Below are 27811 nucleotides of genomic sequence, written 5' to 3'. Positions count from 1 at the left end.
GGAAAGGGCTCTTTTCCCAAAGCCCATTCCACGCCAGGGCCATAGAGATGGGAGAGGGAGGACTGAGCTTCTCTCCTGCCTGTGCCTCCCTGTGAAAAATGTTCCTCAAGACCCCAGGAGAAGAGACCAAGGCCCGGGTTACCCTGTGACGCACAAAAGAGCCAGTCCTGGCAGATCTACGTTTATTCATGCAGTGCAAAGCTGACAGTGACTGTTGCAGCCACTTGCCTCCAACCTACAGCAGCATCTGGGACAGGGCAGGGCAGGCAGCCAGGGCTCCTAATGCTGGAAGAAATCCCCAAAAGGCTTTGGTGAGAGCTGGGGTCTGGAGGCAGGGAGTGCTCAGCCACCCTTCAGCGAGGCGGCAGTGCCACAGCAGGCTGGGATTGGGGCTGTGTGGTCATTCCTCTGGCTCCAGGGCTGGCAGGAGCGCCTGCCCACCTCCCCATGCTCCCATCCACGAGTGCCTACCTTGGAGATGGTGACGTCCCTGGTCCGTGCCCGCAGTTTGTTGACCTGGGTCTCGGCGATGTCGGCGCGTTCCTCGGCGTCGTCCAGCTCGTGCTGCACCTTGCGGTACTTCACCAGGTTGGAGTTGGCCTGCTGCTCCTGGGCAGGGGGAGGGGAGAGGTGGGTGCATGGAGCACAGGCGACAGCAAGCTCCGAGCTCCCCACATTGCTCTTGCGGCCCCTGGCAGCCATGGCAGCCAGTCCCAGGGAGGGGCAGCCCTGTCCCCTGTCCCAGAGCAGTGATGGGCACTTACTGCCTCCTCAAACTGGCGCTTGTAGCTCTTGACCTTGCTCTGCAGCTTGTCAATCAGGTCCTGCATCCGAGCCAGGTTCTTCCGGTCCTCCTCAGCCTGTAAGTGCCCCAGCCCCCTTAGTCAGACCCCAGCAGCCCCTCACCTGCCCCTCACCTTTGTCCCAGTGGTGCCAGGACAGACAGCACCAACCGAGCCCCCAGCCCCATGTCACAGCACCTGTCCCTTGGTTCCCCCGTGTCCCAACACCCAGCTCAGGAGGTGCTGGGGAATGGGCAGAAGGACCCAGAGCAGAGAGTGGATGTTGTGACAGGGAGAAGCTTGTCCAGCTGTTGTCATTCCCTACACAGAGCCCAGAACAAGCCCAGGCTGGGTTGGGCTCGGTGGGTGGGTTGTTGGGTACCACAAGAGGCCAAGCAGCAAGAGTTGTGGCAGGTGCTGCTGGCCCAGGGCTGGAGCTGTGTCCAGAGCTGCTGTACCTGGTAGCTCAGCTCCTTGATCCTGCGCTCGTACTTGCGAATGCCCTTCTGGGCCTCTGCCATCTTCTTCTGCTCTGCATCCACCTCTCCCTCCAGCTCCCGCACCTGCAGGAGGCACAGGCCAGCTCAGCACCTGGCTCCCAAGCACCAACACCAGCCCAGCTGAGGCCAAGCCACTTTCCCAGCTCAGAGAAGCCACAGCAGAGGCTAATACCATCCTGAGCTGGGCCCTGCTCCCCCAGAGGCACCACCTGGCCTCAGAGGGCTGGGGCAGAGTCTGGTGCGGCAGGGACTGGGGCAGCCCCAGGAGCCTGCTCCTGGAGGACACAGCCAGGGATCTGCCCCTGCTTTCTCACCCTGGCCTCCAGCTTCTGGATCTGCTTCTTGCCCCCCTTGAGAGCAATCTGCTCTGCCTCGTCCAGGCGCATCTGCAGGTCCTTGATGGTCTGCTCCATGTTCTTCTTCATGCGCTCCAGGTGTGCGCTGGTGTCCTGCTCCTTCTTCAGCTCCTCAGCCATCATGGCAGCCTGCGAGGCCAAGAGCAGGGGGACATCATCACAAGGCCAGGCCAGACCAGGGGCTCAGTGGAGAAGTCGTGAGACTCTCCCCAGCCACGCAGCACAGTTCCCACCACTCTCTTACATCCGTGATGGCCTTCTTTGCCTTCTCCTCAGCATTGCGACACTCCTGCACTGCATCCTCCACCTCGTTGCTCAGCTGGGAGATGTCTGCCTCCAGCTTCTTCTTTTGGTTGATGAGACCCGTGTTCTGCACACAGAGCACGTTCACTGTGACTGGGGCTGGCCATTCACCACTGCTACACAGACTCCTGACTCTCCCACCAGTGGAGACACGGGACTTGGCAGTGCCTCACCTGGGAATGGAGCAGGGTGACCCTCTCAGTGGTCTCCAGCAGCTCCTGCTCCGCCAGCTTCCTGCTCCTCTCCGACTGCTCCAGCGCTGCCCGCAGCTCCTCCACCTCTGCCAGCAGCAGGTTGTTGCGGCGCTCCAGGGCACCCGCCTGCTCCTTCAGGTCGTCGTTGTGGCGCTGGGTGTCATCCAGCTCGATCTGCAGGTCCTGTGGGGCAGCGTGGGGTCAGTGAGGACAGCACAGAGCCGAGCTGGCAGCAGGGACAGCACCGAGTCTGTCCCAACCTTGATCTGGGCCTGGAGCTGGCGGCCCAGCTTCTGGAACTCAGCAGCCTGGCGGTTGGCGTGGTTCAGCTGGATCTCCATCTCGTTCAGGTCCCCCTCCATCTTCTTCCTCAGCCGCACGGCCTCGTTCTTGGCCCGGGCCTCCGCGTCGAGCGAGGCCTGCATGGACTCCATGGCGCGCTGGTGGTTGCGCCTGCAGGAGAGGCCCCGCGTCAGCCACGGCCCCTGGGGACACCCAGCCTGGGGCAGCCCTGCCGGGGCCACAGTGCCAGCTCTGCCCCCGCAGTGACGTCCCAGCCTGTCCCCTCACCCCACACACCTCAGGTTCTCAAACTCCTCGTCCTTCTCTGCCAGCTTCCTGTCCATATCAGCCTTGATCTGGTTCAGCTCCAGCTGAATGCGCAGGGTCTTGCTCTCCTCGTGCTCCAGGGCTCCCTAGAGACAGCTCAGCCATGGGAAGGTGGTTCCTGGGAAGGGGGCTCTCCCCAGCCACCCACCCCAGCCTGGCCTTGTCCCCCCCAGCCCATTGCTATGGGGGCAGAGCAGGTGGAGCCACCCCAGTGCCTGCAGTGGTTGCAGGACCCCCATGAATGGGATTCCCAGGGGTCACAGCCCGGCTCAGGACTGTCATTGCCCAGCAGCATCCAGCCAGAGCTGCAGGGTGGGCCAGTGGCTCTTGGGGGCAGCAGGAACATATGGGAAACAAGGACTCACCTCAGCCTCCTCCAGAGCTGCCTGGATATCGCTCTTCTCATTCTCCAGCATTTTCTTCACCTTCTCCAGCTCATGGATGGTTTTGCCACCCAGACTGATCTGGTCAGTCAGATCAGAAATTTCCTCTGCCATGGACAGAAGGAATTTGGTCAGGAAGGAATTTGTGGGGCCAGCCCAGTGCAAGTGATGTCCCCGTCCCCCTGCCCAGGCTCAGCTGATGCCCCACAGCCCCTTGGAGAGCAGCCAAGGCTGTGCCTGGGGACATTTCTGCAGTCTGGGAGAGAGCATAGAAGAGGCATCAAGGACCTGTTTGGTCCAAGAGCAACACCCCCAAGGCAGTGCCACACAGCAATTCGTGTGCCATTTGGGCACAGGAGCCATTTGGGGACAGGAGCCAAGTGGCTCTGCCTGTCCTCCCAGAGTGTCCCCAGCATGAGGGCAAGACACGCACTGGCATCCCAGCAGGGCTGCTGCATCCCTCCAAGGGATGGGCTGAGCAGCAAGGTTCACTCCTGGCCAACACGGGACCCAATCCCACATGTCTGAGGACAGGGCAGGAGCACGAGTCTGGGCAGAGCCCAAGGGGAGCACTTGAGCCCAGTCCTACCCTGCAGGTTCTTGTTCTCCCTCTTGAGGGTCTCCAGGTTGTCCAGGGACTCCTCGTAGGCGTTCTTGAGCTTGAAGAGCTCCGTGCTCAGGCTGCGCGACTCCTTCTGCGACGCCTCCAGCTCCACCTGGGTCTCCTCGTACTTCTGCTTCCACTCGGCCAGGATCCTGTCGAAGTTGCGCTGTTTCTTGTCCAGGGCAGCGCAGGCCGAGTTGGCGCGTTCCAGGTCCACCGAGAGGTCCTCGATCTCCGTCTGCAACCGGTGCTTGGTCTTCTCCAGCGAGGCGCACTTGGCGTGGGCGGACTCCACGGCCTCCTCTGCCTCCTGCAGCCGGGTGGCCAACTTCTTCCTGCCGATGGCACGGGGGTGAGCGCTCGCTGCCCCAGCTCCATCCCGCCTCACAGCCTCAAATCCAGGCAGGAGCGTGCTGTGTCCCCCTGGGTCTGGGAGAGCCCCACTGTTGAACAGAAAGTTGCCACCCACAGGGAACTGACTCATGCCGTGGGACTTACTTGGCTTCCTCCAGCTCCTCAGTCCTCTGGATGGCATCAGTCTCGTACTTGGTTCTCCACTGGGCCACCTCGGCATTGGCTTTGGACAAGTTCCTCTGGAGCTCGCTCTTGGCCTCCACCTCCTCCTCGTACTGCTCCCGCAGCAGGTCACAGTCGTGCCGGGAGGCTTGCAGGGCATGGGCCAGGGCGTTCTTGCTCTGAGGAAGGGAGAGCAGCAGCTGACCCCAGCTCCAGGACACAGGCCGTGGCCAGGACTGGGAACAGCAGCAGGGAGCTTCTGTCCTTCCCAGGTGAAGAGCTGCCCTGTGTGCAGGGTACGGCCCACCTCCCCTGCCCGAGAGTCTGAGCCACTGCCACAGTGCCACCCAGAGACCAGCCATGTGGTGATCTGTTTACCCACCGCTTTTCTGATCCCGTATTTCATCCTTCCCCCCCCACCCCGCTTTCCCTTGCCCTAGCCCTGGCCACCCCCTCGGGTTCTCCCTATCGGTCCCTGCACCCCAACTCCTCCCAGGGACCGCCCCTGCAATCTGACAAAACCCCCCTGCGCCCGCACCATGAGCTCTCTCTGCCTCTGGGGGTCACCAGGACAAGATGAAACTATTAAAAGTCCTCTGAAACCCTCATGGGGAGACCCTTCTCGCCTCCTTCGCTGTCACTGTGTTGTAGAGCTGATGGCTGCTGGAGCAAAACCGCGGAGCCGTCCGAAAAGGACTACGGGAGGGCGAAAACAGTCACACTGCCCTAAGCAGCCCCACTGAGCTCTCAGGGAAAGCTGCAGCCAGCTAAACCAAACCTAGCACTACAACACAGCCATGCCCTGAAACCTCACCTTGGTCTCTTCCTCCAGCTGCCTCTTGAGTTCCTCAATGTTCTGTGTGAACGAGACCTTGCCACGGCTCAGCTGGTTGATGAAGGACTCCTTCTCCTCCAGCAGCCGACTAAGCTCCCCTGGGTTCAAACAGAGCCAAACCAGCTCCTTTGGGGCTGTAGGGCTGCAATCTGCACTAGCCCACACTCCCCCAGAGCCTGTGGCCTCCAGCTGTCCCAGCTGTATCCCCACCAGGGCAAGCTGGGCCATGGGCAACCAGTTAAAGGCAAAGGATGCCAGCAAGGAATCCCTCCTGAGGCACAACTAGCTTCTCCCTCCATGGGAGAAAGAGGACAGACTGCCTGGCTGAACCCCACTCCCCCAGCCAGACACCCCAGAGTCAGAGCATGCCCGAGGCAGCCGTGTGCCCCTGGCTCGTGCCCCACGCACCGTTCTCGGTCTGCAGCCGGCCCCGCTGGGCGTTCACGTCCGTCAGCTGTCGCTGCAGCTCGTCCACTTTGGCCTTGGCCTCGTTCAGCTGGTCCTCGTAGGTGCGGCACAGCTTCTCAGCATTGGCCTGCAGGCACCAACACAGCCCGGCTGAGCCAAGCTCTGGCCACAGAGCACCCTTCTCCCACCCTGGGACTCCCTGTCCCGCTCAGTGGATCCTACAGGCACACAAGGCAGAGAGCAGGAGCCTGCCAGAGCTCCCTGCTAAGCTAACAGGGGCTCTCTGCAGTCCGACTCCCAGGAAATGTCTTCCCAGAGCCTCCAAACTTGACTAGGACAAGTAAAGCATCCTGTAGTGACATAGGGACAAGCTGTGGGTCAAACAGGGACTTGGCCATGGCAAAGAGCTATTTGAGACACCATCCCATGGACATGGCTGTGCTGGTGATGCTGCACCCAGTTCCACTGACATCCACAGGAGCAACAAAACAGCCCCGTGGAGAACCAGCACCCACCTTGTTCTTGGTGATGTACTCGACGTTGGACGACAGGTCATCAATCTCCATCTTCATCTCGCTCTTCTCCTTCTCCAGCTTCTGCTTGACGCGCTGCAGGCTGTCGATCTGCTCGCCCAGCTCGGCCACGCTGTCCGCGTGCTTCTTGCGCAGGGCAGCCGCCAGCGCCTCGTGATGCAGCGTGGCCTCCTCCAGGTCTCGCCGCAGCTTCAGGAATTCCGCCTCCCGCTTCTTGTTCAGCTCCAGCTGCATGGCCGTGGTGCCGCCGGCCTCCTCCAGCCGCTCGCTCAGCTCCTCCAGCTCCCGCGACACCTCCGCCCGCTGCTTCTCCACCTTGGCCCTGGCGGCTCGCTCGGCCTCCAGCTCCTCCTCCAGCTCCTCAACGCGTGCCTGGACACACAGAAAAGGGCAGATGCTCCAAACTCTGGGTGAAGCTCCAGCATCTCTGCTCTCTGCAGGCAGAGCAGTGTCTCTGCTGATGATGGGAAGCAAGAAGCCACCAGTCTCGGGCTGTTTCGGGGGGCAGGTGCTCCTTGGTAGCATGTTTGGAGCTCCTGGTCTTCTCTATCCCTGCCATGATCCAGCTGGCATGAGCTACTTTTCATGGGATCTTCCATGATTGTGGGGATCTGTCTCTGATAGGAAGAAGCCCAGTGTCCTAGATTTGGGTTTTCAGAGTTTGGGCACTGGATTAAAGTTTTTATTTTGGACAGAGAACTACGTCCTGGAAGCTGTTCCTCAGGCTGGTGATAGTGTTCACCTCAATACCTCATTCTTTCTTTTTCAACCCACCATGTTTTGGCAGAGGGCTTGGCTCCTGCCAGCCATGCCAGCTTTTTCCAAGGAGATGCCCTTGTGCTCAGAGAGGGACTGGCCCATGCAGATTCCCCAGCACATCTATTGGAAATTTCAGGCTCCCAGGCTGTAAGAACAGTTCTTCCCACCATACCTGGACCTCCTTGATCTTCTTCTGCAGCTGGGCCTCCATCACTTGCCCATCTTCAATCCTTGAGTTCAGCTGACTTATCTCAAACTCTTTCCTGTACAGACAGAAGGCAGAGCCTCTGGTCAGACAAACACTGTTCTGACAGCTCCTTCTGGCTCCTGAATTTCCCTGCACTGTTACACCCAGGCCAGAGGACAATCAAGCCCACACAGGAAAGGACTGCAGGGTAAGAAGACTCTCATGGAAAGCTCACAGGGAGGGCTGGAGCAGCCAAATAGGCAGATAACTGGCTCTGAGGGTTTCCCTCTGAGCTCCCAAGGTGTTCTCCAGCTCCCCAATGAGAATGAGACATGACTGAAGTCTGTACTTGCAGCTGAGGCCCCAGCAGTGTTGGATCCTGCCAGGCAAGCCCCTCCTCTCCAACCCCATGCCCAAAGGAAGATCCATCGTGCCCTGGTCTGTGAGTCTGTCACAAGCTCCTCAGCCTCTCTGCAAAGTGCCCAGGAAAACCCAGCCCTCATCGTGCCTGGACTGGTCACACAGCAGTGCCCAGAGCCACAGCCCAGAGCCCCTGCAGAGGCCACACATCCACTAAATTTAGAGGAGCAGAGCAAGCCCAGAGCCCAGGCAGGTGTCACGCACTCACTTCTTGAGCTTCTCCTCCAGCTGCTGTTTGTCATTCTCCAGATCCATTACAGACTCTTGTGACAGCTTCAGGTCTCCTTCAAGCTTCCTTTTTGCTCTCTCCAGGTCCATGCGGATCTTCTTTTCTTGTTCAAGAGAGCTTTCCAGCTGCAGAATGAAGGGAGGTGGGGTAGGGAGGGAAAGGACCCTCTGCAGCCCCACCCTTACCCATGTCCACTACCCATGTGGGAACTTCACCCAGCCCTGGGAGCCAGAGGTGTTTCCCAGCCGGTCTCCAGTCCCATTCCCTCAGCCCAGGACTGCTCTCCAGGAGGGGCTCTAGACCACCTCTTGTTTCAGGGGTAGTTTGTCAGTGGGATTATGCATCAACTGGCCATGTTAAACAGGGATCTGGTAACAATCCCACACTCCAGATCCCACTCAGGGACAGCCTTTGGGCTCCCCTGGAGATACGACTCAAACCTCTCTTGCTTTATTCTCACTGGCCCGTGACTCACATCATCCACTTGCTGCTCCAGTTTGACCTTGGCTTTGGTCAGTGTGTTGACCTTGTCTTCCTCAGCCTGCAGGTCATCCAGGGCTTGCTGATGGGCCTCTTGCAGGGCTTTCTTCTCCTTCGTCAGCTTGGCAATGATCTCATCCAGAGCAGCCATCTCCTCAATCAGGTTTTTAACCTGGATCAGCGAGGACAAACATAGAGAGAATCTTCTCAGAGGGAGGAGGTGCAAAGCTACTCCAGCAGTCTGATCCTTGCAAGGCTGGAGTCCATCCATGGGCAGCAGCAGCTCAGCACCCCACCGGCAGCCAGCCCCTCTCCCCTTGGCCAGGCTGGTCCCACCAGGGGTTTTCCATGCTCCAAATCACTTGCCACAGCACAGAACCATTTGCCCATACCCCTCTGGGCAATGAGGCAGGACATGGAAGGTTCTGCCCTCTCTCACTCCCCTCTTCCCTCTGCCCTGCCCCAGCACCCCCACACCAGCAGCCTTATCCCAGATGTTTCTCTGGTGTCCCCACAAGCACTGAGGCCCCAGGGCAGTGAGGCTGGGTGCTGCAGGGAGGTCGGTTACCTTGTTCTCCGTGGCGTGTTTCTCCTTCTCCACCTTGGCCAGCGTGATCTCCAGGTCATCGATGTCCTTCTTCAGCTCTGCACACTCATCCTCCAGCTTGCGTTTCTTGGCAGTGAGCTCCGAGTTCATCTCCTCCTCATCCTCCACACGCTCCATCAGCTCCTTCACCTTGGCCTCCAGCTGGATCTTGGACTTGATGAGCAGGTCACAGCGTTCTTCTGCATCTGCCAGGTTGTCTTGCTCCTGGGAGAGGCACAGGAGAGCCAGGGCTCACCCTCTGCCCCCAGACTCTGCTCACAGCCCTGGTCTTCTCCTTGTGGAAGGGACAGAGCAAACCCAAGGTGCTCAGATGTACAAAAACTACAGCTCCAGTCACTGCCCGTAATCAAGGTGTGCAGGACAACCACTCACACCAACCAGGGCCAAAGAGCAACTCCATCTTTCCAGAGGAAGGACACGCTGGCACAAAAAACCGCACAAAATTTGGCAAGCAAACATTGCCATTCCCTCCCACCCCGTTGTGAGGAGAACACCCTTCCCAGAGCCAGGGGCTCACAAATCCCTGTGACAGCCCCAGGATGTGATGGTACCTCAGCTCTGCACAGCCTTAGGTTGTGTTTCAGACTGACTGTGGCAATGAGGGAGCCTCAGAACTGCAAGAGGCTGAAGGAGGGCTCCAGGACATTCTGCTCCTTCTTCGACCCATGGGCCCTGCACTGTTTTTACACTTCCAGAGAGAGGGTGAAGCACTTACTGCCTGCAGCTGGAGAGCCAGGTCATTCTTCTCCTGGATCATGGAGACCTGCTTCTCTTCCAGCTCCTTCCTCTTTGCCTCAGACTTCTCCAGAGCCTCCTTCAGCTTCTGGAATTCCTCCTTCAGGTTGGACATTTCCTTCTCAGTCTGAGCAGACTTGAGTAAAGGCTTGATCTTGAAGAACAGCTTCATCCAGGACCAGTTCTTGACAGCATTGAAGGCCCGGATGTTCCACTGGATGGTGTAGAGGGCTTCCCTGGGGGAATACAAGCACAGCATCACCAAGGGTGTACATTCCCCATGTCCCATCTTGGCTTCTGCAGGCCTGGACACGGCTCCATTCTCCACCAGCCAGACAAATGGCACAATGGTGAATGAGTGGCACATTGTCTGCACACTGTACTGGCCCTGCTGGGATTGGTGGGGTGGCCTGGATTTCAGCCCTCCTCACTCTGCCTCCCTCTGAATCTTCCAGAGGAAACCAGAGGCTCCCCACACCTAGATCCTCCCTACCAGGGCCATGCTAGATCTCTTCCAGGTCTGCCTCCATCCCTCAGGACCAACCCCTGCCAGACACAGGCAAGTCCCACAGGTCAAACCCACTGACATGTGCACAAGAGACAAGGAGACACAAAGTTCTGCCTTTTGCCCCCACAACTCTACCTCCTGCTGATGATCTTCTGGTACTCCAAACGCATGAGGTACCCACGGATCCTGGCCTGGAGCATTGTCAGGACCTTGGCCAGACGCTCATCTCGCATCTCCTCCAGCAAGCCCAGCAAACCAGCCTTGAAAAACACCTGCGGGCAAGAGAGTAGAGTCAACAGCAGAAGAACAGAGGGCTCAGGGGTAATACAGCCTGCCAGGGAGAGCTGGAGGTGCACCCACACACGGCACAGGCATCTGGCACCAGATCTCCTGCCCTGAGCACATCGTGCTGCCTGGCAGGGACAAGCTGCTGTGGTGGGTGGGACAAGGTCAGGCAGCAGTGACCTGCTCAGAGCTGTTCTTTCTCTTCCCAGCTTGAGTTCCTTCAAGGGCCACACACACCCTGCAGAGTGCAGGGCTACAGCAGGGCTGTGGCCAGGCAGACACAGGCATGGAGAGCAACAGGAGGGACAATTCATCCCTCCCAAGGGCCAGCTGCCCGCTCTAACCTTGGTGTGACCAAACTTGTACTGTGCATGGTCCAGGTCCAGGGAGCTCAGCAGCTTCTCTGTGGCCTTCCTGCTGTCCACAAACTTGTCTTCTGGAATGGCTGCTGGATTGAGGATACGGTAGCTGTGGGGAAAAAGCAGAGGGAGACCATGCAGGAGGATTGCAGCACCACCATCATCCCAGAACCCCAGTCATGCCAGTTCCCACTGGAGCCATGTGGCTGCACCACAGGCTGAAGCTGTGTGTGAACCAGTTGCTCCAGAGCACAGGATTGCAGGCACCAAGGAACCCTGCCAGAATTTAGTCCCTGAACATCAGGGGGGCTGTGCAAGGAGGCCACTGGCCTCACTAGACCTGGGCTAAACAGCATGGGTGGGACCAGCTGGAGAACCCCAAGGATCCATCCCAAGGGCAGAGAGAAATCTGAGCCCGGATCTGAGGGCTTGAGCCTTGCCACCATCCCCCTGCACCAGCCCTGCATTCAGCACCTCAAACGTGAAGATCTCATCCCAAACTCTCCATGGCTGGCACCCCAGAGCCAGCAGCAAAGCTATCCCAAACTGGACAGGCACTTGGGGGTATGTGGGGGAACAAGCTGGAGCCAGGACAAGCCTGTCTGCCCTCAAAACATGTGTGGGTTGCTGAAAAGGAAAAAGGAGGCGTTACCGCTGCTTGAAGTCTGCGTAGAGGATCCTGTTGGGGAATCCCTTGCGGCAGATGCGGATCCCTTCCAGGACACCGTTACAGCGCAGCTGGTGCAGCACCAGGAAGGAATCCATGGCTCCTGTGGGGGAGGACAGACATGGAGCTGATGCTCAGCCCATCAAGGCAGAGGAAATGGAGCTGTAGCCTGGGCCTGAACCCTGGGAACATCCCGTGGTTTGAACACAGGTGTCAGCCTGTCCTGCAGGTCTGTGCTGAGCACCAGTGCTGCAGCCTGGGCCTTGGATGGTGGAACTCAGCCTGAAAGACTCATCCACGGCTGCTGTTATACAAGTGCCAAGTGCACAGCCAAAATGGGAGCGTGGCAAAGCTCATTATCCCCAGTAGAGATTGGCCTGGCTTGCAGGAGTTTCAACACTGAGATGGGGTCAGGGCTCGGTGGCAGCATGAAGAGGGTTGGGGAGAGGGTGGGTGCAAGAATGCCTGCCAGCTCCCATATGTGGCTGTCCCCAGGGGCACTGCCAGGCTGCTGCCTCAGCTCTCCCATACCTGGGGTCTTTGTCTCGTTGGGGATGATGCAGCGGACGAAGTGGGGCTGGGTGGAGCGCAGGTTGGTCATCAGCTTGTTGAGGTTCTCCTGCAGGGCAGACACAGAGGGTGAGGGGCTGAGAGGACAGCTCTGCTTCCCTACAACACTTCTCTTTCTCTCCAGCCCCTTCCCCCCACAGGCAGGGAGGGAGCAGACCCTGAGAGCCCCTTATGGCATGAGAAAGGGGAAATTTCCTCTTGCTGTCCTGCCAGTGGACATCTCCAGCCCCAGGGCAGGATCAGTGCCAGGGTGGGAGCCATGGCAGAGGGCACGGGGCTGGCAGACAGGCCAAATGGCACCGGCAGGTTTTGCTGTGCCAGAGGGGTTTGCTGTGCCTGATGCTTCCCAAGTACTTGTAGGGAAAGTTTTGCTGCAGAGGAGAGCCAGGGACACAGGACTGAGCATATTCCTGGTACAGAGCTCTGTGCTCAGCGCCCTGCAATTCCAGTGCTGGTGTCCACACTGCCTGCAGGCAGAGGATGCTAGGACATGCAGGATTTCCCTGCACCTCCACAGCGCTTCACCCCCTTTGGCCGTGCCAGAGGGCCCTGCTGATCCAGACTGCACCTCCTTGTCTCTCCAAGGCTCAGCCCTGCCTTTGCTTGTGGGAAAGGCATCTGCATCCTTGATCTTTCCAGCTCCCTTTCCCTGCTTTTACAGGCTCAGCCTATCCAGGACCAGTTCAGGGAAGGGAACACCTTCCCACAGCTCCACATCACCATGGGGCAACTCCTCACTGCAGGCACCTTTCCCCAAGGCCTGAGACTTGTCCAGAAGGAGGAAAGTCACACTTCTCCCTGAGCAGGAGCTCTGCCACAGAGCTGCCCTCTTCAAGCACCCCGGCACAGAATCACAGAATGTTCTGAGTTGGAAGGGATCCACAAGGATCATCCAGGTCCAGCTCCTGGCCCTGCACAGACACCCCAACAGTGCCTGGGAGCATTGTCCAAACACTCCCGGAGCTCTGGCAGCCTCAGGGCCGTGTCCACTGCCCTGTCACCAAGAGGCTGTGATGGCAGGACACATCCCTCTGTGCTGCTTTCCAGTTGGTTGAGCTCTGGGTTGGACAAGTAACTCCTGTGCTGAGCATGGGATGGAGCTGTGTGACATCCTGAGCTGTAAAATGGGTCATGTCACCCCCCAGGACAGGGAGCTGCCTGCTCAGAGACCTGCAAGATCCTCCTCCATTTTCTTCTGCCCAAAGCTTGTCCTTCCCGCTGACAGGAATGAGGAGAGAAGTAGCACAGACTTAAAGTGATGTTCATGTAATTAATTATCTAAACATCACTACAAGTCTTAACTGCCGCTCTCTCAAAGGCGGAGGAGCTGCTGCAAGCGTCACGTGGGCAGGAGCAGCACGAGCCCAGCTCCAAGGGACCCTGGAGCCTCATGTCCTGCCCTAGGAGCATGGGGACAGGGGTGGACTCTGCCAGGCACAGGCCCCTTGCCCAGGAATGAGAGGGAGCTGGGGGCTTTGGCTTAGTGGTGGTCCTTCAGGAGCTCTGGTGCTCCTTCAGGAGCTCTGCTGGTCCCTCAGGCCCCAGGAGGTACAAGAAGCCAAGAAGCTTGGCAGGGAAGTGGGACTGCCAGTGGGACTCTCAGAGCGTGTTTCCCTCATAGCCCTGCATGAGGGGCTGGCTCTTACCTTGTGCAGCTGTGACACTGTTTGGAAAGAAGCTGCCTTTTTACGTTTCTCCTTGGTCCCTGGCTTGTGAGGTTCCTCTGTGGGGTTGAAATATCGATTATTTACATCAGCAAAACATCTGCCTGGCTTGAGGGACTCAGAGGCACCCCCAAACACCTCTAAAATTCTCACAGCCCTTGCTGTTTCTAAAGCATAGGTGGTTGTGCCCTGCTGCAGAACAAAGGCACTGACCACCAAAAACACCTCCCACAGTACCCAGCTCTGGGTGTTGCTTCTCAGCTCCTGGTAGCAAGACACCCCTTCACCCACAAAGTCACAGGGCCACCACAACAGCCCTACAAGCCCTCAGACCAGCACCCACCTACTCAGGCCAGGCAGGATTTTAGGGATCAATGTGGATTTTCCCTTTGCCTGGGCTGCCAGGGACAGGGATGCTGCACCAACAGCTGGGCATGGAGGAGAGGAGGGGAGAGACTGAGGCTAAAAACGGGGTGAGGGTGTTCCTCACCTGAAGCAGAGCCCACATAGTTCTCATACAGAGAGGCCAGGAGCTTGTTCTGGGATTTCTGGAAGACGGACACCACTGTCTCGTTCAGGGGGTCCTTGTTCTTGTCCAGCCACCCCACGATGTTGTACGGCACCTGTCCCCAGAGAGGAAAGGTCAGGACAGCCCTGTCCCCGCCAGGGGAAGGTGTGGATGCTGGGAAGAGCTGCCAGGGACGTACCACACCAGCGTAGTGCACCACCTCAAAGTGGGCCTCGTATTTCCGCTTCTTATCCGGCCGTGGCTTCTGGAAGTTGGGCGACTTCCCGATGTGGTTGTCGTAGAGCTTGGACTTGAAGGTCATGTCAGAGGCTTTGGGGAACATGCACTCCTCTTCCAGGATGGACAGGATTCCCAGGGGCTGCAGGGAGAGGGGGGGGATAAAGAGGGCTGTGCTCAGCATTGCCACGTCCCATCCCAAAACGGGATTCTCTGTGCCAATGAGCACAGGCTTGACCTGGGAGATCCCATCCTAATCCAGGTGCAAGACATTGGCCATAGGGCCAAGCTGTCACTGGCATATTCCAGGCTGTATCTGACCTCCCAGGCCCATGTGGGACTGGCCAGCCCTGCAAGCCATGGGAGCTAGGAGCCTGCCCTGGTCCAACAGATTGTTGAGAAGGAGGGATCCTCTCCAGGATTGCTCCATTTCAAAAAAAAAGACAGTTTCCTTCATGCAATGGTGGAAATATTTTCAAGTAAGAGGCACTGAGGGGCAAGTGGGTAGGAGAAAAGGGGAAGAGATGATTGCTCTCTGGAGGAAAAGGCTGCACCAGGTTTTGTGGCTCACCAGTGGGTAGGAACAGAATTTCCATGTTTTCATAAAGTCAAAATTTGTGTCAAAAAGGTCTCAGTGGGCTGGAAGCTCTGAACTGTAAGTGTGGGGAAAATAAAGCTGGGCACTTGCCACTGACTGGGGAGGGAATCATTTAATTTTGGTAGCAGAGCACCTCTCACTGCTGCAGCCTCTGCAAACAAACCATCCCCCAGCAGTACCAGCCCTGGGCCCTGCCTCACACTTTACCTTCTCAATCAGGTCGATGCAGGCCTGCAGGTCCAGGCCAAAGTCAATGAAGACCCATTCGATGCCTTCCTTCTTGTACTCCTCCTGCTCCAGGACAAACATGTGGTGGTTGAAGAACTGTTGCAGTTTCTCATTGGTGAAGTTGATGCACAGCTGCTCGAAGCTGTTGAACTGCAAGAACAAAGCAGACCTGGGTCAGAAGGAGGAGCTCCAGAAGTGAAGGGATTCACTCCTGTGCTTTGTCTGGGTGTGAGGGGTGATCCCTGCCATGCTCAGCTGTGTTGCTACCAGAGCAGGTAGCCAGCACTCACTGGAGAGGTGCCCACAGCAGTGTTAAATCATTCCCTGAGAGCTGCCCATTTGCTCCAGAAACATCAGACAAGAGCTTGTTTCCTCATCAAGGCCAGCAGTTTCTTAGAGGAGACAGAGCTCCCAAACACCAGGGGACTGAGTTGTCCCTACAACACTCCCCTGAACCCACTGCAGGGGCCTGCAGAACTCACCTCAAAGATCTCGAAGCCTGCAATGTCCAGTACCCCGATAAAGAACTGCCTGGCCAGCTTGGTGTCCAGGGTCTTGTTGATGCGGGTCACCAACCACTTGAACATGCGATCGTAGGTGGCTTTAGCCAGGGCCCCCACAGCGTAGACCACCTGCCAAGGCAAACCCCAGGGCACACAGTGAGCTTCTCCTGGCTCCTGCAGGAGCCAGAGGCTGAGAGAGAGCTCCTCCTGGCACACAGACTGATCCAAGAAGTTCATGGTTACAGTACAAGCTCCAAAATTAGTTTTACATTCCTCACAAGTGTGTTCCTGCCTACCTAGCCTATCTTGCCTCCAAGGTCTTAGGACATAAATTCAGTTTAAAGGGGTATTTTCAGAAGCCTTGTGCCTGGCAGGAGCCTACAGCCCACTTTGGATAAGACAGCAGCTCCTGAGGTCCTCTTGAACTGTACTTGAGGGCTGGCTTGCACGACCCAGGCCAGGTCTGGGTTCCTAACTGGGGTGTGGCTGGAATCTGACAGGATACATTTTTGGCGCATTTGAGTCTCCCAGTTCAGATGAGTGTTCAGATGAGTTTTTTACTTTTCAGGGCTGAACTCTTTGCAGGAGTGTGACTGTCTCTGAAGCAGATCCATAGAGCCTGGAGCTCCTCTGGCTGGGATCCAGCCCACATTTCAAAGGCACTGCACTGAATCTCCAGCCTTGGTTAATGTGCAAAGCTATCAGCCAGCTCTGCTACCCACTTTCCCTGCTGCTGAAAGCCAAGAACTGCAGATACACCTTCTCCTGCTCCTCTGGAGTCTCTTCCTCCACCCAAGAGAGTGAACTGAGGCACCAGTGGTGCTGTGCAGAGCACAGTGGGCGGTGGGCCTGAGCACCCCCGAGCAGGGGACGCGTGTCCTGTTGTCCTGTCACACTCACCTGCTCCACGTTCTGACCTTTGGTCACGTACTCGTTGCCCACTTTGACACGAGGATGGAGCAGCCCCTTGATGAGGTCAGCTGAGCTGATCCCCATGAGATAGGCAGCTTTGTCAGCACCTGGAAAGCAGCACAAAGGAATGAGGAGCACAAAGGCAGGAGGGAGGTCTGGGAAGGGAAAAAGGAACCAAAATAAAAAGTGACCAGCTCTTATGATGATCAGTGCTAACCACACTGGTTTTTCCACCTGCTCCAGTCTCCTCCAGTGTCTAGTGTGATTTTCCATCTTTGATAGTCTATGATGCTTTAAAGTCTGAAGCTCCTGCCTGAGAAGTTACTGCTTGGATACCTGCTGCGCCTTATCAAGTGCTTATCAGGTTTTAGTCTTCTTGGTCTGGGAATCTTGATGCATTTTCCAGTGGAAGTTTGAATTTCCATGCAGCGAATTTGAAGTGACCAGAAGAGAGGTGATTGTCTTTCATAAACTCTTAATAGCAGACTGTAGCTAGAAAAACACCTCTGTAGGGAAATCACTGCCAGATCAAAACCTTCATTAACTGCCAGGTAGCAGCTAATGCCTGTGCTGCCATTCCTGAGGCAAAGAGAACTTTTCTTTCATGAATGTTAACATGACACAGACTGATCCAGGTAGTCATTTCTGCTGGATCCCTGCTCAAGCCTTCCAAGTAAGGGCTAGAGCTCCCCTCTCTCACCCTTGCACATGCTGGAAAGTCACCCTGTCCCTTCAGGTTTGCTCTGCAGCCTGACTGATCTTAGATCTGTGCTTTTCATTGGATTTTCCTGAGCAACAAACCTAGAAAAGTAGTGACTGTGTCCTACTCTAGCTGCTCTTCAGGAGGCTGTGAGCTGAGCAGGTCGTGCTCATGGCCTGGCTCACCCTCTGTGGATGCCCTGCCTGGAATGGTGTCCAGTGAAGTGCAGGAGATGAGGAGCAGGAGGAGACTGCACAAGATGAAGCCCAGCCAGGGTTTGACACCCTGTGATGCTGCCAAGATAAGTCTGATGCAGACGAGCCCATCTTGCAGAGAGACTGTCCTAAATATTCCTGCCCAAGGACAAGCCCTTTGTGCACCCCCAGCAGGGCCTAAGACCGTGTGGGTGTTTGGGATCAGGGTCACTGACCTCCACAGGCCAGGCATGGGGAGCTACCCCAGCTTGGCCTTGCAGGAACGTGGGCACCCAGCCAGGCTGGGCAGGTCCGGAGCACAGAGCCCAACTCACTTTCAGTGCCATCAGCCTCTGCCTGCTCCTCCCGCTGCTTTTGCTTGAACTTCATGTTCCCAAAGTGCATGATGGCCCCCACTATTTTATAGCAGCCATATTTCTCGTCATTGCTGAAGCCCAGGATGTCCATGGCGTGCTGAGGAGACACAAAGCAGTAGAGATAGAACAAATTCACCACACTGAGGTGAGGGCTGGTTCCTTCTCCCACCATCTCCTAAGGTGCTCTCCCTGGCCTGGGGCTGGGCAGGGTGCTCTGTCTGGTGGGCACCTAACCAAGGAAACCTGTCTGTGGGGTTTGAATGTGGCTCCAGCTCCCACAAGACCTATTTGAAAGCAAAAGGAATAGCCTAGCATGCACAAGCAGGAGGTTTCCCAAGCTGAGGGCTCAGGAGGAGACCTGACCAATCTCTACAGCTCCCTGACAGGAGGGTACAGCCACGTGGGGTCAGGCTCTGCTCCCAGGGAACAGGGACAGGATGGGAGGAAACAACCTCAAGCTGTGCCAGGGGAGGCTCAGGTTGGACATCAGGAAGGATTTCTTCCCAGAAAGGGTGGTCAGGCATTGGAAGAGGCTGCCCAGGGAGGTCTGGAGTCCCCATCCCTGGAGGTGTCCAAGGAAGGACTGGAGTGGCACTCAGTGCTCTGGGTGGGGACACAGTGGGGATCGGGCACAGGTTGGGCTTGGTGATCTTAGGGGTCTTTTCCAGATTTAATGACTCTGTGATCTTCTTTCTCATGGGCACTGTGGGAAGTGCTCACGTGCCACAGGCCCTTCCTGATGCAGGGAATTACCCTCCCTTCCCTGCCTGGATGAGGCTGTTGGTGGAGACCAGAGTCACTCTGCCCCTTCTTGTAGGCTCACTACAACCACCAACAAACCAGAGGGAATTCCCAGCTGATTTAAAGAGGGACACACCAAAAGCCAGGACACATCCCCAGAGCTGCCCAGAAGGAGGCTGTGCACGTACATCCGTGGCCATGAGCTCCTCGCCATCATCCAGGTTGTCCACTGTTGTCACCCCCTGGGAGCAGAAGTGGTAGTCGTAGGGGTTGAGGGACAGCAGCAGCATATCTGTTGGGGGGTGACATGCAGAGGGTTAGGCCAGCCTGGCAGGGACATCCCTGCACACAGATGGCAGCAGGAAGGCTTCCCCAGCCTCAACTAGAGGGCACCAGCTGGGGGAGGAATGGCCTCTTCCAGCACAGGCAGGTCCCACATGGGTCCACCTCTTCTGTGCTTGCCTCCTGCTTGCTATCTTGGGAAATGGCCTGGCTGCAGACTGATTTAGAAGTGGCCACCATGCCCTTGTGACTCCAGATAAGATTACTGCTCTCTCAGACCTGCCTAATAAGGTGCTGTTCAGCACCAAGCTCAGGAGTCCACAGCCAAGAGCTGACCACCCCAGGGGGCTGTGCCAACCATCCTTCTGCGTGGGGAAAGGCTTCCTGAGTGTGATGTGGCACCGGGAGGCTGCTCAGAGCACAGAGCTGCCCCAGCACAAACTCGAATCAGGTGGGGGGGCTGTCCTGGGGATCTACTCCAAGGCCCTGAGAGAGCTGTGCAGCTGTTCCCAAGCTCACCTGAAACACGTCATCTCACTAGGGAGGCTGAACGAGTTTGGAGGAGGCTGCAAAACACTTCCCTCTATCCCAAAATGAGTGAATCTCCAGCCTGCACACACTGAGGTCAGTGCTGTACCCACCACCCCATGAGGACTGTGCAAGGCAGCTTTGCAAAGCACACTCCCACCTTGCAAAAAGACCCTGAGTGACCTCTGCTCCTACACAGTGCCAGAAAGGGCTTTAGTCTGACTTCTCAGCCTGTGAGGATAACGGAGGCTGGGCTAGATGGCCTCTTGAAATCCCTTCCAGCCTAAATTATGCCCCAATCCTATGATCCTGTGCAGCTAGCAAAGCATTCAAGGGCAGAACCTGCATGGTGAGCTGGCTTTGCTCATTCCTGTGGATGCCAAAGCTGACAGCAGAGCTCTCTGGGGTTGTTCTCAGGCCATCCTGCTCTAAGGGCTGTCTGCATCTTTGGCTGCCTTACCTTGCAGCTCTGGTTTCTTCCCAGAGAGGATTTGGTAGTAGATGTGGTAGCTTCGTTCTTTGGGTTGCTGGAAAATCACTCTGGATTTTTCCAGAAGATCTAGAATGAAATAGGGCAGAGGGGGTCAGAGGAGGGCTTGTTCCTTCCCAGAGCTGAGCCCAAATAGTGGGATGAATTCCCTCCCCAGTGCAGCTACTCACAGATGTCAATGTCTGCAGAGGCCAGTTTCCCTGAGGGACCAAAGTGGATCCGGATGAACTTGCCCTGAAAACACACACGGGAGGTAAGTGTGGGCTTGGCTACATAGGTACAATTCTGAACAGGCCCTAGAAACTGAATTAATTTCCTGCTTCTTGCGCTTCTGCTGATGCCAGGCAAGTTACTGGGCTCTGTAAAGGGGTGAAGTTCTCTGGTTTGTAACCTGCAGAAGCTCAAACAGCATTGCCCAGGGGTTTAAATACCAGGCAGGCAGAAATTTCACTGACAGCAGATAAATGCCTGTCCTCAGGCCTATTCTTACCACGAAGCACTTCTGCAGGGCGCTGTGACACTGAGCCTGCCCACAGCCCCTGCTCTGTGCTGGGCTCAGGGTCTCCCCTAGCAGTGCCTCCCTCCCCTCCAAGGCACAGGAGCCCTGCAGCCACAGCAGAGCCAGGCTGGGCTTAGCAAAAACAATGCTGCATCTTGGAAGGGACACACTCATCTGTTCCAGAGCACTCTGGGCTGTGCTCACTGTCCCTCTCAGCTCGGGTCCTGCCAGGGATGTCTCTCCAGCCACAGGCTGTGACACCAGGGCCATTCGTGCTGGCCACCATTTACTGCACTGATGTAAGTAGAAAAAACTTGGCCCTGGCAGTGCATTCCCACTAGGAAGCAGATCCCTGCTACATGCCCGTGGCTCACACTGCACGAACCCACAGTGCCACTCGCCGTGCCTCCAGCCCACACAAACACCCACAGCTCCCCGTCCTGCTGAGGCACTCACAAAACGCGAGGAGTTGTCGTTTCTTATGGTTTTGGCATTGCCAAAAGCTTCCATGGCTGGGTTAGCCTCGATGATTTGATCCTCGAGGGTGCCCTGGAAAACAAAACCAAAGGATGTGTGAGGTCCCACACAGCCAGAGGGGATCAGTCACCAAGAACTCGGGGCAGTGCCAGGGGCTCCTTGCTGCACTCCTTAGCTGTCCTTGAGGCACCTCCTGGCCTGCCCAGGCAATGCAGCTCAGTTCAGGGATCAGCAGAGCTGGGGTTTGCAGCAGTGCTCTCTGTGGGCTTCTCCTTGCCTAAACTGGTCCCTCTGGAGACCCAGGCTGCTGTCCCCTCTGCACACAGAAGTCCTTTCTTAGGAGCTACAATATGCAAACCAAGAGCAAGCTCATGTTGTCACCACAACAGTCTGAATCATTTCAGGCTCTCTGACATCAGGCATTTCCTCTTCCAGCAAACCAAATGTCTAGGACAGCTCACATCAACAGCATATTGTGAAACAAGAGGTCCCTACACCAACAACATGCATGGCAGGGTCCCAGTGTGATGGGAATACACCACAGGTCCCAGCTGGCATGATCTGCTGGGAATACTGGAGCTCTCCTGAGCAAGCCCTAAGATTAATCCTCTCCTAACCTTGTTTTTCCATGTGTTTCTCTGCTCAAAGATAAAGAGACAGCCTCTGTCTAATGCAGGTAAAGCAGGACAGGGATTTGAGGAGAGCAGCAAGAGACTGGTGCCAAACCACATGAAGGATGGTGGGGTTTGACATCAGCAATAGAGATTGGTGGCAAAGGCACCTGCAGGATTTTTCACGGGAGTTTTTGCCTGTGCTCTGACACATGACAATCCACAGGGCTTTCCTTAGGTGGGGAACACCAACTCTGGGCTCTGCCCACCCAGAGCCACCCTCTCTTTCCAATGCTGGAACCACAACTGCTCCCCAGCTCTGCAGCTCCAGGTGTGTGAAGGGCAAGAGAGACAGGGAGCAGCTGTGAATCACACAGTTACCAACACACTATCACCTGAGTATCCCTTGATCTCTTATCTTTAAACTCAGCCTGACCTAAAATTACCTGGCCTATGAGGTCCAGTGAGGGCAGCCCCAAGACCCACGGATTCAGCCCCTGAGCTGTGTCACTCTGAGTTTGTCCAGGTGGTCACTCATGTGATGATAAACATCCCCCAGCCAAGGGTGTGCACCAGCTAAAGGCTCAGAGAAATCAAGGGCCAAGGATGTGTTAGGAGCCCCAGGGGCTGAACCTTTGCTGGATTTCCTTGGAGCAAACACCTCAGAAATGTCCCCCAGACAAGGACATCAGCTGCCTGCAGTGGTGGCAGAGCCAGTCTGGGGCTTTGCAGAGGGTGGCAAGTCCAGGCACCAGCAGGGCACTGATCTGCAGCCAGAGCACAGAGCTGCCTGTGGCAAAAAGGGTCTTCTCCTGCCCCTCAGCACCACCACCCTCAGCTGGGCTTTGAGGCTGAGGAGGATCTTCAGAGAGTGGAGGCTTCACCTCACCTTTGGAGGAGCCCACACCACCCCCAGGCAAACACTGGATAGGAATGAATGTTTGAGGAGTAATTATCCCTTGACAGAGAAGTTGGAGTCAGAAAGGCAGAAAGACACCAAGAGATGAAACAGCAAAGCTTCCAACTATGGGAAGAGGGGAGATACAAAGCCAAGTGGAGAACTAAACACTGCCAAGGTGCTGCTCCCAGACCTAAGGTAGAAGCCCCACACATCACCCCGTCATAGATCTGTGGTGCAGCAGAACTCTGTCCTCAGCATTAGAGTCCACAACACTTACCCCAGTTTTAGTGGCAAGAGCTGCCTAGAGAAAGGAGAGAAAATTGTCTTTAGAAATCCAGAAAAGTCAGGCAAGAACCACAAGAAGCATGGTCAGAAAAGCAGGGCATGACCATTTAGTGCCAAAAAAAGTCCAAGAAAAAAAAAACCTGGGAGGATTAAACTTTATAGGAGAGGCCAAAAAGTTGTTAAATAGATTAGCTCAAAAAAATAAAGAAATGCATCAAAAAGCAAGAACAGTTAAATTCAAACTCAAAGAAGGGGAAAGAAAATAATGCTGAAGTGTTGCTTGTCAGATACCTAAAGCAGCCAGTTTGCTTCCACGAGGGGGAAGCAGGCTGGAGCCTCAAGGTATCCAGAAGAAATAAGCAATTGCAAGGGCAGCTCAAAAATAACCAGCACCAAAGAAAAGCAAGAATCAAAACAAGAGCAAGAAAAGCACAAGGTAGAAAAGGGTCAAAATTAACAAATGGAGGGGAAAAAAGGAGAAAATGCTGAAAAGCAAGGCTTAAAAGAGGCAAGGTGGGAAATGGAAGGTTTACTTCATCCCTTTAATGCTGCTTAAGAACATCACTGGGGTGTTGAAGGAGGAAGAGAAGAGAAGGAGAACAACTAAAGAACACCTCTTCCAGGCTGCACGGATTGAGCAGCCACATAAAAAAAGAAAATCCATTTCCCCTTGAGCAGAATAATTTCAAGCCTTGCTTGTTCAAAAGTCAGGGAAAAGCCAAGCCCTGGGCGGGTCAGACCAAAACTAGTTTCCAAACACAAAAAGTTGGGGAAGAAAAAGTAAGAAGAAGAAAGGGGAAGGAGGGGGAAAAAACTTTTAAACAAAGAAAGAAAGGAAGAAAACAACAAGAACTTGTTTCAAAAGAAGGTCTTACTACTTTCTTGCCCGGTGTGTCGCCCAAGGCTGCGACAATGGCAAAGTACTGAATGACCCGCTTGGTGTTTACAGTCTTACCAGCACCAGATTCTCCGCTTAGAGTAACAGAAATACACAGATCAAGGGCATGAGACAAAGAACAGGCACAACTCATCGCAGCCACCCTGAAGTCTCAGAGGGATGGAGAGGCTGGAGCTCTCAATCCCGCAGCCTGGCGGGCTACGTGCTTGTCTTTAGGGCTTGCCTTTGGAGCGACACCCAGCTCCAGGCTCCCCGTGTCCCTGCCGGCTGCCAGCCCGGGCTCTGCCCGGCTTCCGGAGGTGCCGCGGGGGCTCAGCTGCCCACTGCAGGCGTGGCACGAGGCGCCCACCGAGGCGGGCCAGCCCTGGCCGCGGGGCTGCAGCTGTCCGGGGTCAGCGGGGACCGGCCTCGCCCGCGGCCGCTCGGGCGCTTTCAGCACGCCCGGCTCTGCTGGGGCATCTCGGAGATGGCAGCGGCACCGCGCCGAGGTGGATCGTGCCCGCTGTGGGCTGCGGGGAGCTGGCGGGCCCCGCTGAGCTCATCCCTATAGTTAGTGAGCCGCTCTCCATTGTAATCCCAGATCACAAAGAGCCGGGGGCAGCGGGCAGCGGAGCCGCCACCGGACACGCGCCAAGCATCTCTCCGCAGCCCCTGCCTTTCCTAATTAGGCCATGGCCGAGGCTAAAAATGTCCGTGGCTCCTGGCAGCGGAGAAGGGTCCTTTAGAGTCCTTTATATAGCCCTTATCTATATGTCACTTGAAATCAACCTGGCCTCCACCCTCCCACGTCACCCTCCTCCCCCGCCGCCGCCCCTCCGGCCACCATCTCCCTCTGGCCTTGGCCTCCATCTCTGCTTTCCCCTCGCTCCCGGGAGGGTGCCGGTGCTCGGGGCGCCCCACGGCAGCTCCCGCAGCTGTCGGGGTGCGGGGGAGCCCGGCCCGCGCGGGCTTTGTCACCTGGCACGGTGGCGGCGGCAGCCTGGGCGGGAAGGGTGACAGCTGCCGGCATGGGGGGGGACGGGACACTGCCGGGGGGGCTCCTCTGGGCACAGGGTGCCCATCCAGGGAGCGCGGCACGGGGGTCTCGACTGCTCATAGCGGGGCTGGGCAGGGCGAGGGGATGGAGGGGCACTTACGTGATGAGCATGGACTGGTTTTCACGGTCTGGAAGAGAAGGAGCCGGCATTAGGGCAGCGCTGCCCACCCCACCCCTGTCCCAGGAGCCCGGACTCCTCCGTTTGGGGTCCCCCAGGGCAGGGCTTACTGCGCAGCATGTCGTTGTAGGCGTTGTCGGCGATGGAGTAGATGTGCGGCGGTGCCTCCGTGCGCCGCTTGCCCTTGTAGGCTGCCACCACGGGCGCCGTGTACACGGGCAGCCACTTGTAGGGGTTGATGGTGACACAGAAGAGCCCCGAGTAGGTCTGCGGGGGGAAAATGGGTGGATGAGGGAAGGGGGTGTCCCAATGGCCCCTCACCTCCCCAGCCCACGCGTGCCATGGGCTTACGTAGATCATCCAGTGGGAGTAGCGGCGCTTCAGGTTGTAGAGCACAGAGGCCTCGTTGAGGTGTGTCAGCATGGCCATGTCCTCAATCATATCGAACTTGGGGGGGTTCATGGGCTGCACCTCGTCCTCCTTCACCACCCGCGTCTGTCAGAGGAGGGGGGACACGTCAGAGGGACCCCAGTTCTCCTGACAGTCCCGTGCTGGGGACAACCTTGGCCCCAGTGCCTGCTGTCATCCTGACAGGGCTGCCCACCGCTTTGGGGTGACAGGCCCAGGACAGCCCCACCAGCACCCAGCCACAAAGCCCAGCTGGGACAAGCAAGCCCAGCTTGTTCCCTCCTCAGCGAGAGGGGCTGTGGCTGAGCCTGCCAGGGGAGGTCCAAGCTGGGCAACACCAGGTTGTTCCCCTGCAATGTGTTTGACACCTCCATCCTGTGCTCTTCTTCCCAGCCTAAAAGCCTGTGGCAGTGCAGCCTTTTGCTCCAAGAGATCCCTGGTTATTTGGGCAAACAGCTGAAGCCTGTACCCCATCACTTAAAACTGGATTTATTTAATCCCACGAGACCAAGCACGGGGAAACGATCACATTACGTATCTGGCCTGGATGGGAGAAGCTGGATTTAGCAAATGGTCTTGTTAATAAAGATTAAATGAAATCTTTCAGAGGTTTATCTTTTTTACAGGTGAAGTGCATGGTGTTAAAAGGCATCAGGTGTCAAAAGCAGGAGGGTACACAGGATAAGGGTGGGCTTTATGTCTCTTGAAACTTTCTGCTGGAAATGCTGATCCAGGGAAAGCTGATATAGTTTCTGATTTTGTAAATCCATGACAAATCATGAAAAAGACAGTTTCAAGAGGTAACAGCAAAAGAGGGTTTGGAAACTGTTCTCAGAATCTGAAGGTGTTCTAAATATCAAAATTAACTTTTAAAATTTATAACTCCTCTATGATAAATTTTACTTGCTTTCCAAAATTCAGACAAAAATATTTTCAAAGCCTTGACACTTTTCAAAGACAATTACATATCTTTTTTTTCACATTTGGCAGGCACGAACCCTTCTTAGTGCCATTCTGACTAGAGAAGAAATAGAAATAATGAAGTCTATCATCTACTGCCTGGCGAGGTCCTTGGTTTTTTTCCCCAGTTTCATACCAGTGTGAGTCTCTGCTCTGCAGTGGAGTTGCAGGGCCATGAGACTCTCATAGCCAAGAAAGGAATGTTAATTAAGATCATTTGCAGCTAATTGCACTGAATATTATCTTGACAAATACCAGCTGGTCCCTGCTTGCTTTGCCTCCCTCCCGCTGCCAGAAAGTTAGAGCCTCACCACCCAACACAGCCTGTCCTCCCAACTGCTCACCCCACTGCAAATCCGGGCTAAAACGAGCAGGAATTGGCCAATTGGCCCCTTACCTGTTGTTTCAGCCCTCGGGATGAGCCAGGCACTGGTTCAGCATCACAAAGGGCTGTTCTGGGGGGTGCTTCCCCATCCAGGAGCTGTGCTGGGCCAGCCCCACCGTGCCCTCAGTGTGTCCTGAAGGATACCCCGGCTGTGGCAGCAACCCCTCGATGGGAGATGCTGAACTGAGGCCACTCTTGGCAAGCAACTGGCCTACGTGTGCTGACACTGCTGTGTGTGTCCCCCCGGGGCACGACTGATCAGCGGGACAGGGCTATCAGCAAGAGCTCATGGCTTCAGACGTGATCTTGTCACACGTATCCCCCCTCTGCACACATTTGCTTTCCCTCAGAAAAGGAAAGGTATTTGCTTACTTCCTTATCTTTGGTTTCCACAGTGACTTTGCCACCAGAGCTTTCTTTTATTTCCACTTCAATATAGGCCTCTTTCTCGTCCGGGATCCAAGCTCGCTTCTTTCCTGTAGGAGAAATGGAAAGGAAAGGAAAGGAGACATAATACAGGTTGAAATGCAGGAGACCATTTGAAATTGTCAACTGAAAGCCACATAAATGCAGTTTGATAATGTGGAAGGACAGTGATTCCTTCCTACGTTCTTAGTCATAGGAGCTGGGATTTCTTTGCCCTTGTCGTGTTTGGCAGCTGTTTACTCTGCTGGAGTCAACTTCTAGCCTGACAGGATTCTGCTGCTTCATGTGTGCCTGCACTCAGACCGTCATGAGAAAAGGACAGCGTGAGGAAGCAAAATTCTCCTTGATTGCCCAACTGAGAGGAGCAACTTGGGCCCTGGAGCCTGAGCATAGGAAGCCGTGGAAAAATGGGGTGGCTGGGACAGGGAGGACACCTCTGAAATGAAACAAAGCTGCAGAAGGCTTTGACACCAGACCCTCAGCCCATCTCCCTCAGCCCCCTGCCCCTCAGGGTCGGGGGAGATGAAGGATCACCTCTACCCACACCTCAGCAAACCAGGGGAAATTCCAAAACCTGCTTTTCCCACTTTTGAGATTTTCCTGCCCTCCAGGGTGGTGGGGCAATTCTGCAGTGTCTGTGATGCCTTGAGGAGCAGCACAGGGAAAGGGGCAGGGAGGACTCCTAAGAGAGCCATGGCAGAGGGGCTGGCCCGGGGACACACACAGGGCTGTGCTGAGCAGCCTCGGGCTCTTACCATCGAACGGGATTGTCTGCAGCTTCAGCTGCTCCGTGTAGCTTTTCCGGAGGTACTGAGCAGCCTCCCCAAACTCGCTCATGTCCAGCATAGACATCTTGTCCGGCTGGAGGGAGATTTGGCAGCAGCGAAGGAAGAGTGAAGGACACTTGAGCGCTGACAGGAGGGAAGGACAAGGAGTCAGTGCATGGGGAAACTGCTCGCCATGGGGTTGAGAACCAAAAGCAACACGGACACCAAACAAGCTTTTAATTTTAGGGA

At 56.1% G+C, this 27811-nt stretch overlaps 1 protein-coding gene across 2 annotated transcripts; it reads right to left on the bottom strand.

The window, feature by feature from the left end:
• Positions 1-165: 165 nt before the first annotated feature.
• On the bottom strand, positions 166-27739 carry MYH7B (myosin heavy chain 7B). Of its 2 annotated transcripts, XM_042050649.1 has the most exons (42): positions 27551-27739; positions 26742-26845; positions 24968-25111; positions 24727-24883; positions 24599-24626; positions 23440-23536; positions 22557-22580; positions 20747-20839; positions 19962-20025; positions 19762-19860; positions 18680-18783; positions 17709-17847; positions 16468-16586; positions 15547-15696; positions 15044-15214; positions 14201-14380; positions 13984-14116; positions 13476-13552; positions 11791-11878; positions 11245-11362; positions 10578-10701; positions 10084-10220; positions 9421-9676; positions 8667-8909; positions 8094-8270; positions 7598-7743; positions 6955-7045; positions 6006-6395; positions 5491-5617; positions 5062-5180; positions 4230-4426; positions 3717-4066; positions 3110-3234; positions 2715-2830; positions 2396-2588; positions 2115-2318; positions 1883-2008; positions 1597-1767; positions 1241-1345; positions 765-860; positions 472-609; positions 166-285 (listed from the first exon to the last, which is right to left on the bottom strand). In XM_042050649.1, exons 1-42 carry the CDS (start codon positions 27645-27647, stop codon positions 280-282), a joined length of 5823 nt encoding a protein of 1940 aa, XP_041906583.1. In that variant the 5' UTR covers positions 27648-27739; the 3' UTR covers positions 166-279. The 2 variants fall into 2 exon arrangements, with proteins under 2 accessions (XP_041906583.1, XP_041906586.1); XM_042050652.1 differs by lacking the exons at positions 22557-22580; positions 23440-23536; positions 24968-25111; positions 26742-26845; positions 27551-27739 and having other exon boundaries at positions 24727-24786.
• Positions 27740-27811: the final 72 nt, after the last annotated feature.

Source organism: Corvus kubaryi, unplaced genomic scaffold (genome assembly GCF_017639235.1).
Source record: "Corvus kubaryi isolate FWS band 111438036 unplaced genomic scaffold, C.kubaryi_AGA036_p1.0 134, whole genome shotgun sequence".
Classification (NCBI taxonomy): Eukaryota; Metazoa; Chordata; class Aves; order Passeriformes; family Corvidae; genus Corvus; species Corvus kubaryi.
The sequence above is the reverse complement of the archived record's forward strand: the minus strand, read 5'-3'. Positions and strand labels throughout refer to the sequence as shown.

Coding starts and splice junctions, on each gene's coding strand:
- MYH7B (XM_042050649.1), bottom strand. CDS start 27,647: ATGTCTATGCTGGACATGAGCGAGTTTGGGGAGGCTGCTCAGTACCTC. Junction 19,861..19,961: donor CTCTGCAGACATTGACATCT/GTGAGTAGCTGC, acceptor ATTTCATTCTAG/ATCTTCTGGAAAAATCCAGA. Junction 14,117..14,200: donor TGGTGCACTACGCTGGTGTG/GTACGTCCCTGG, acceptor CTCTGGGGACAG/GTGCCGTACAACATCGTGGG.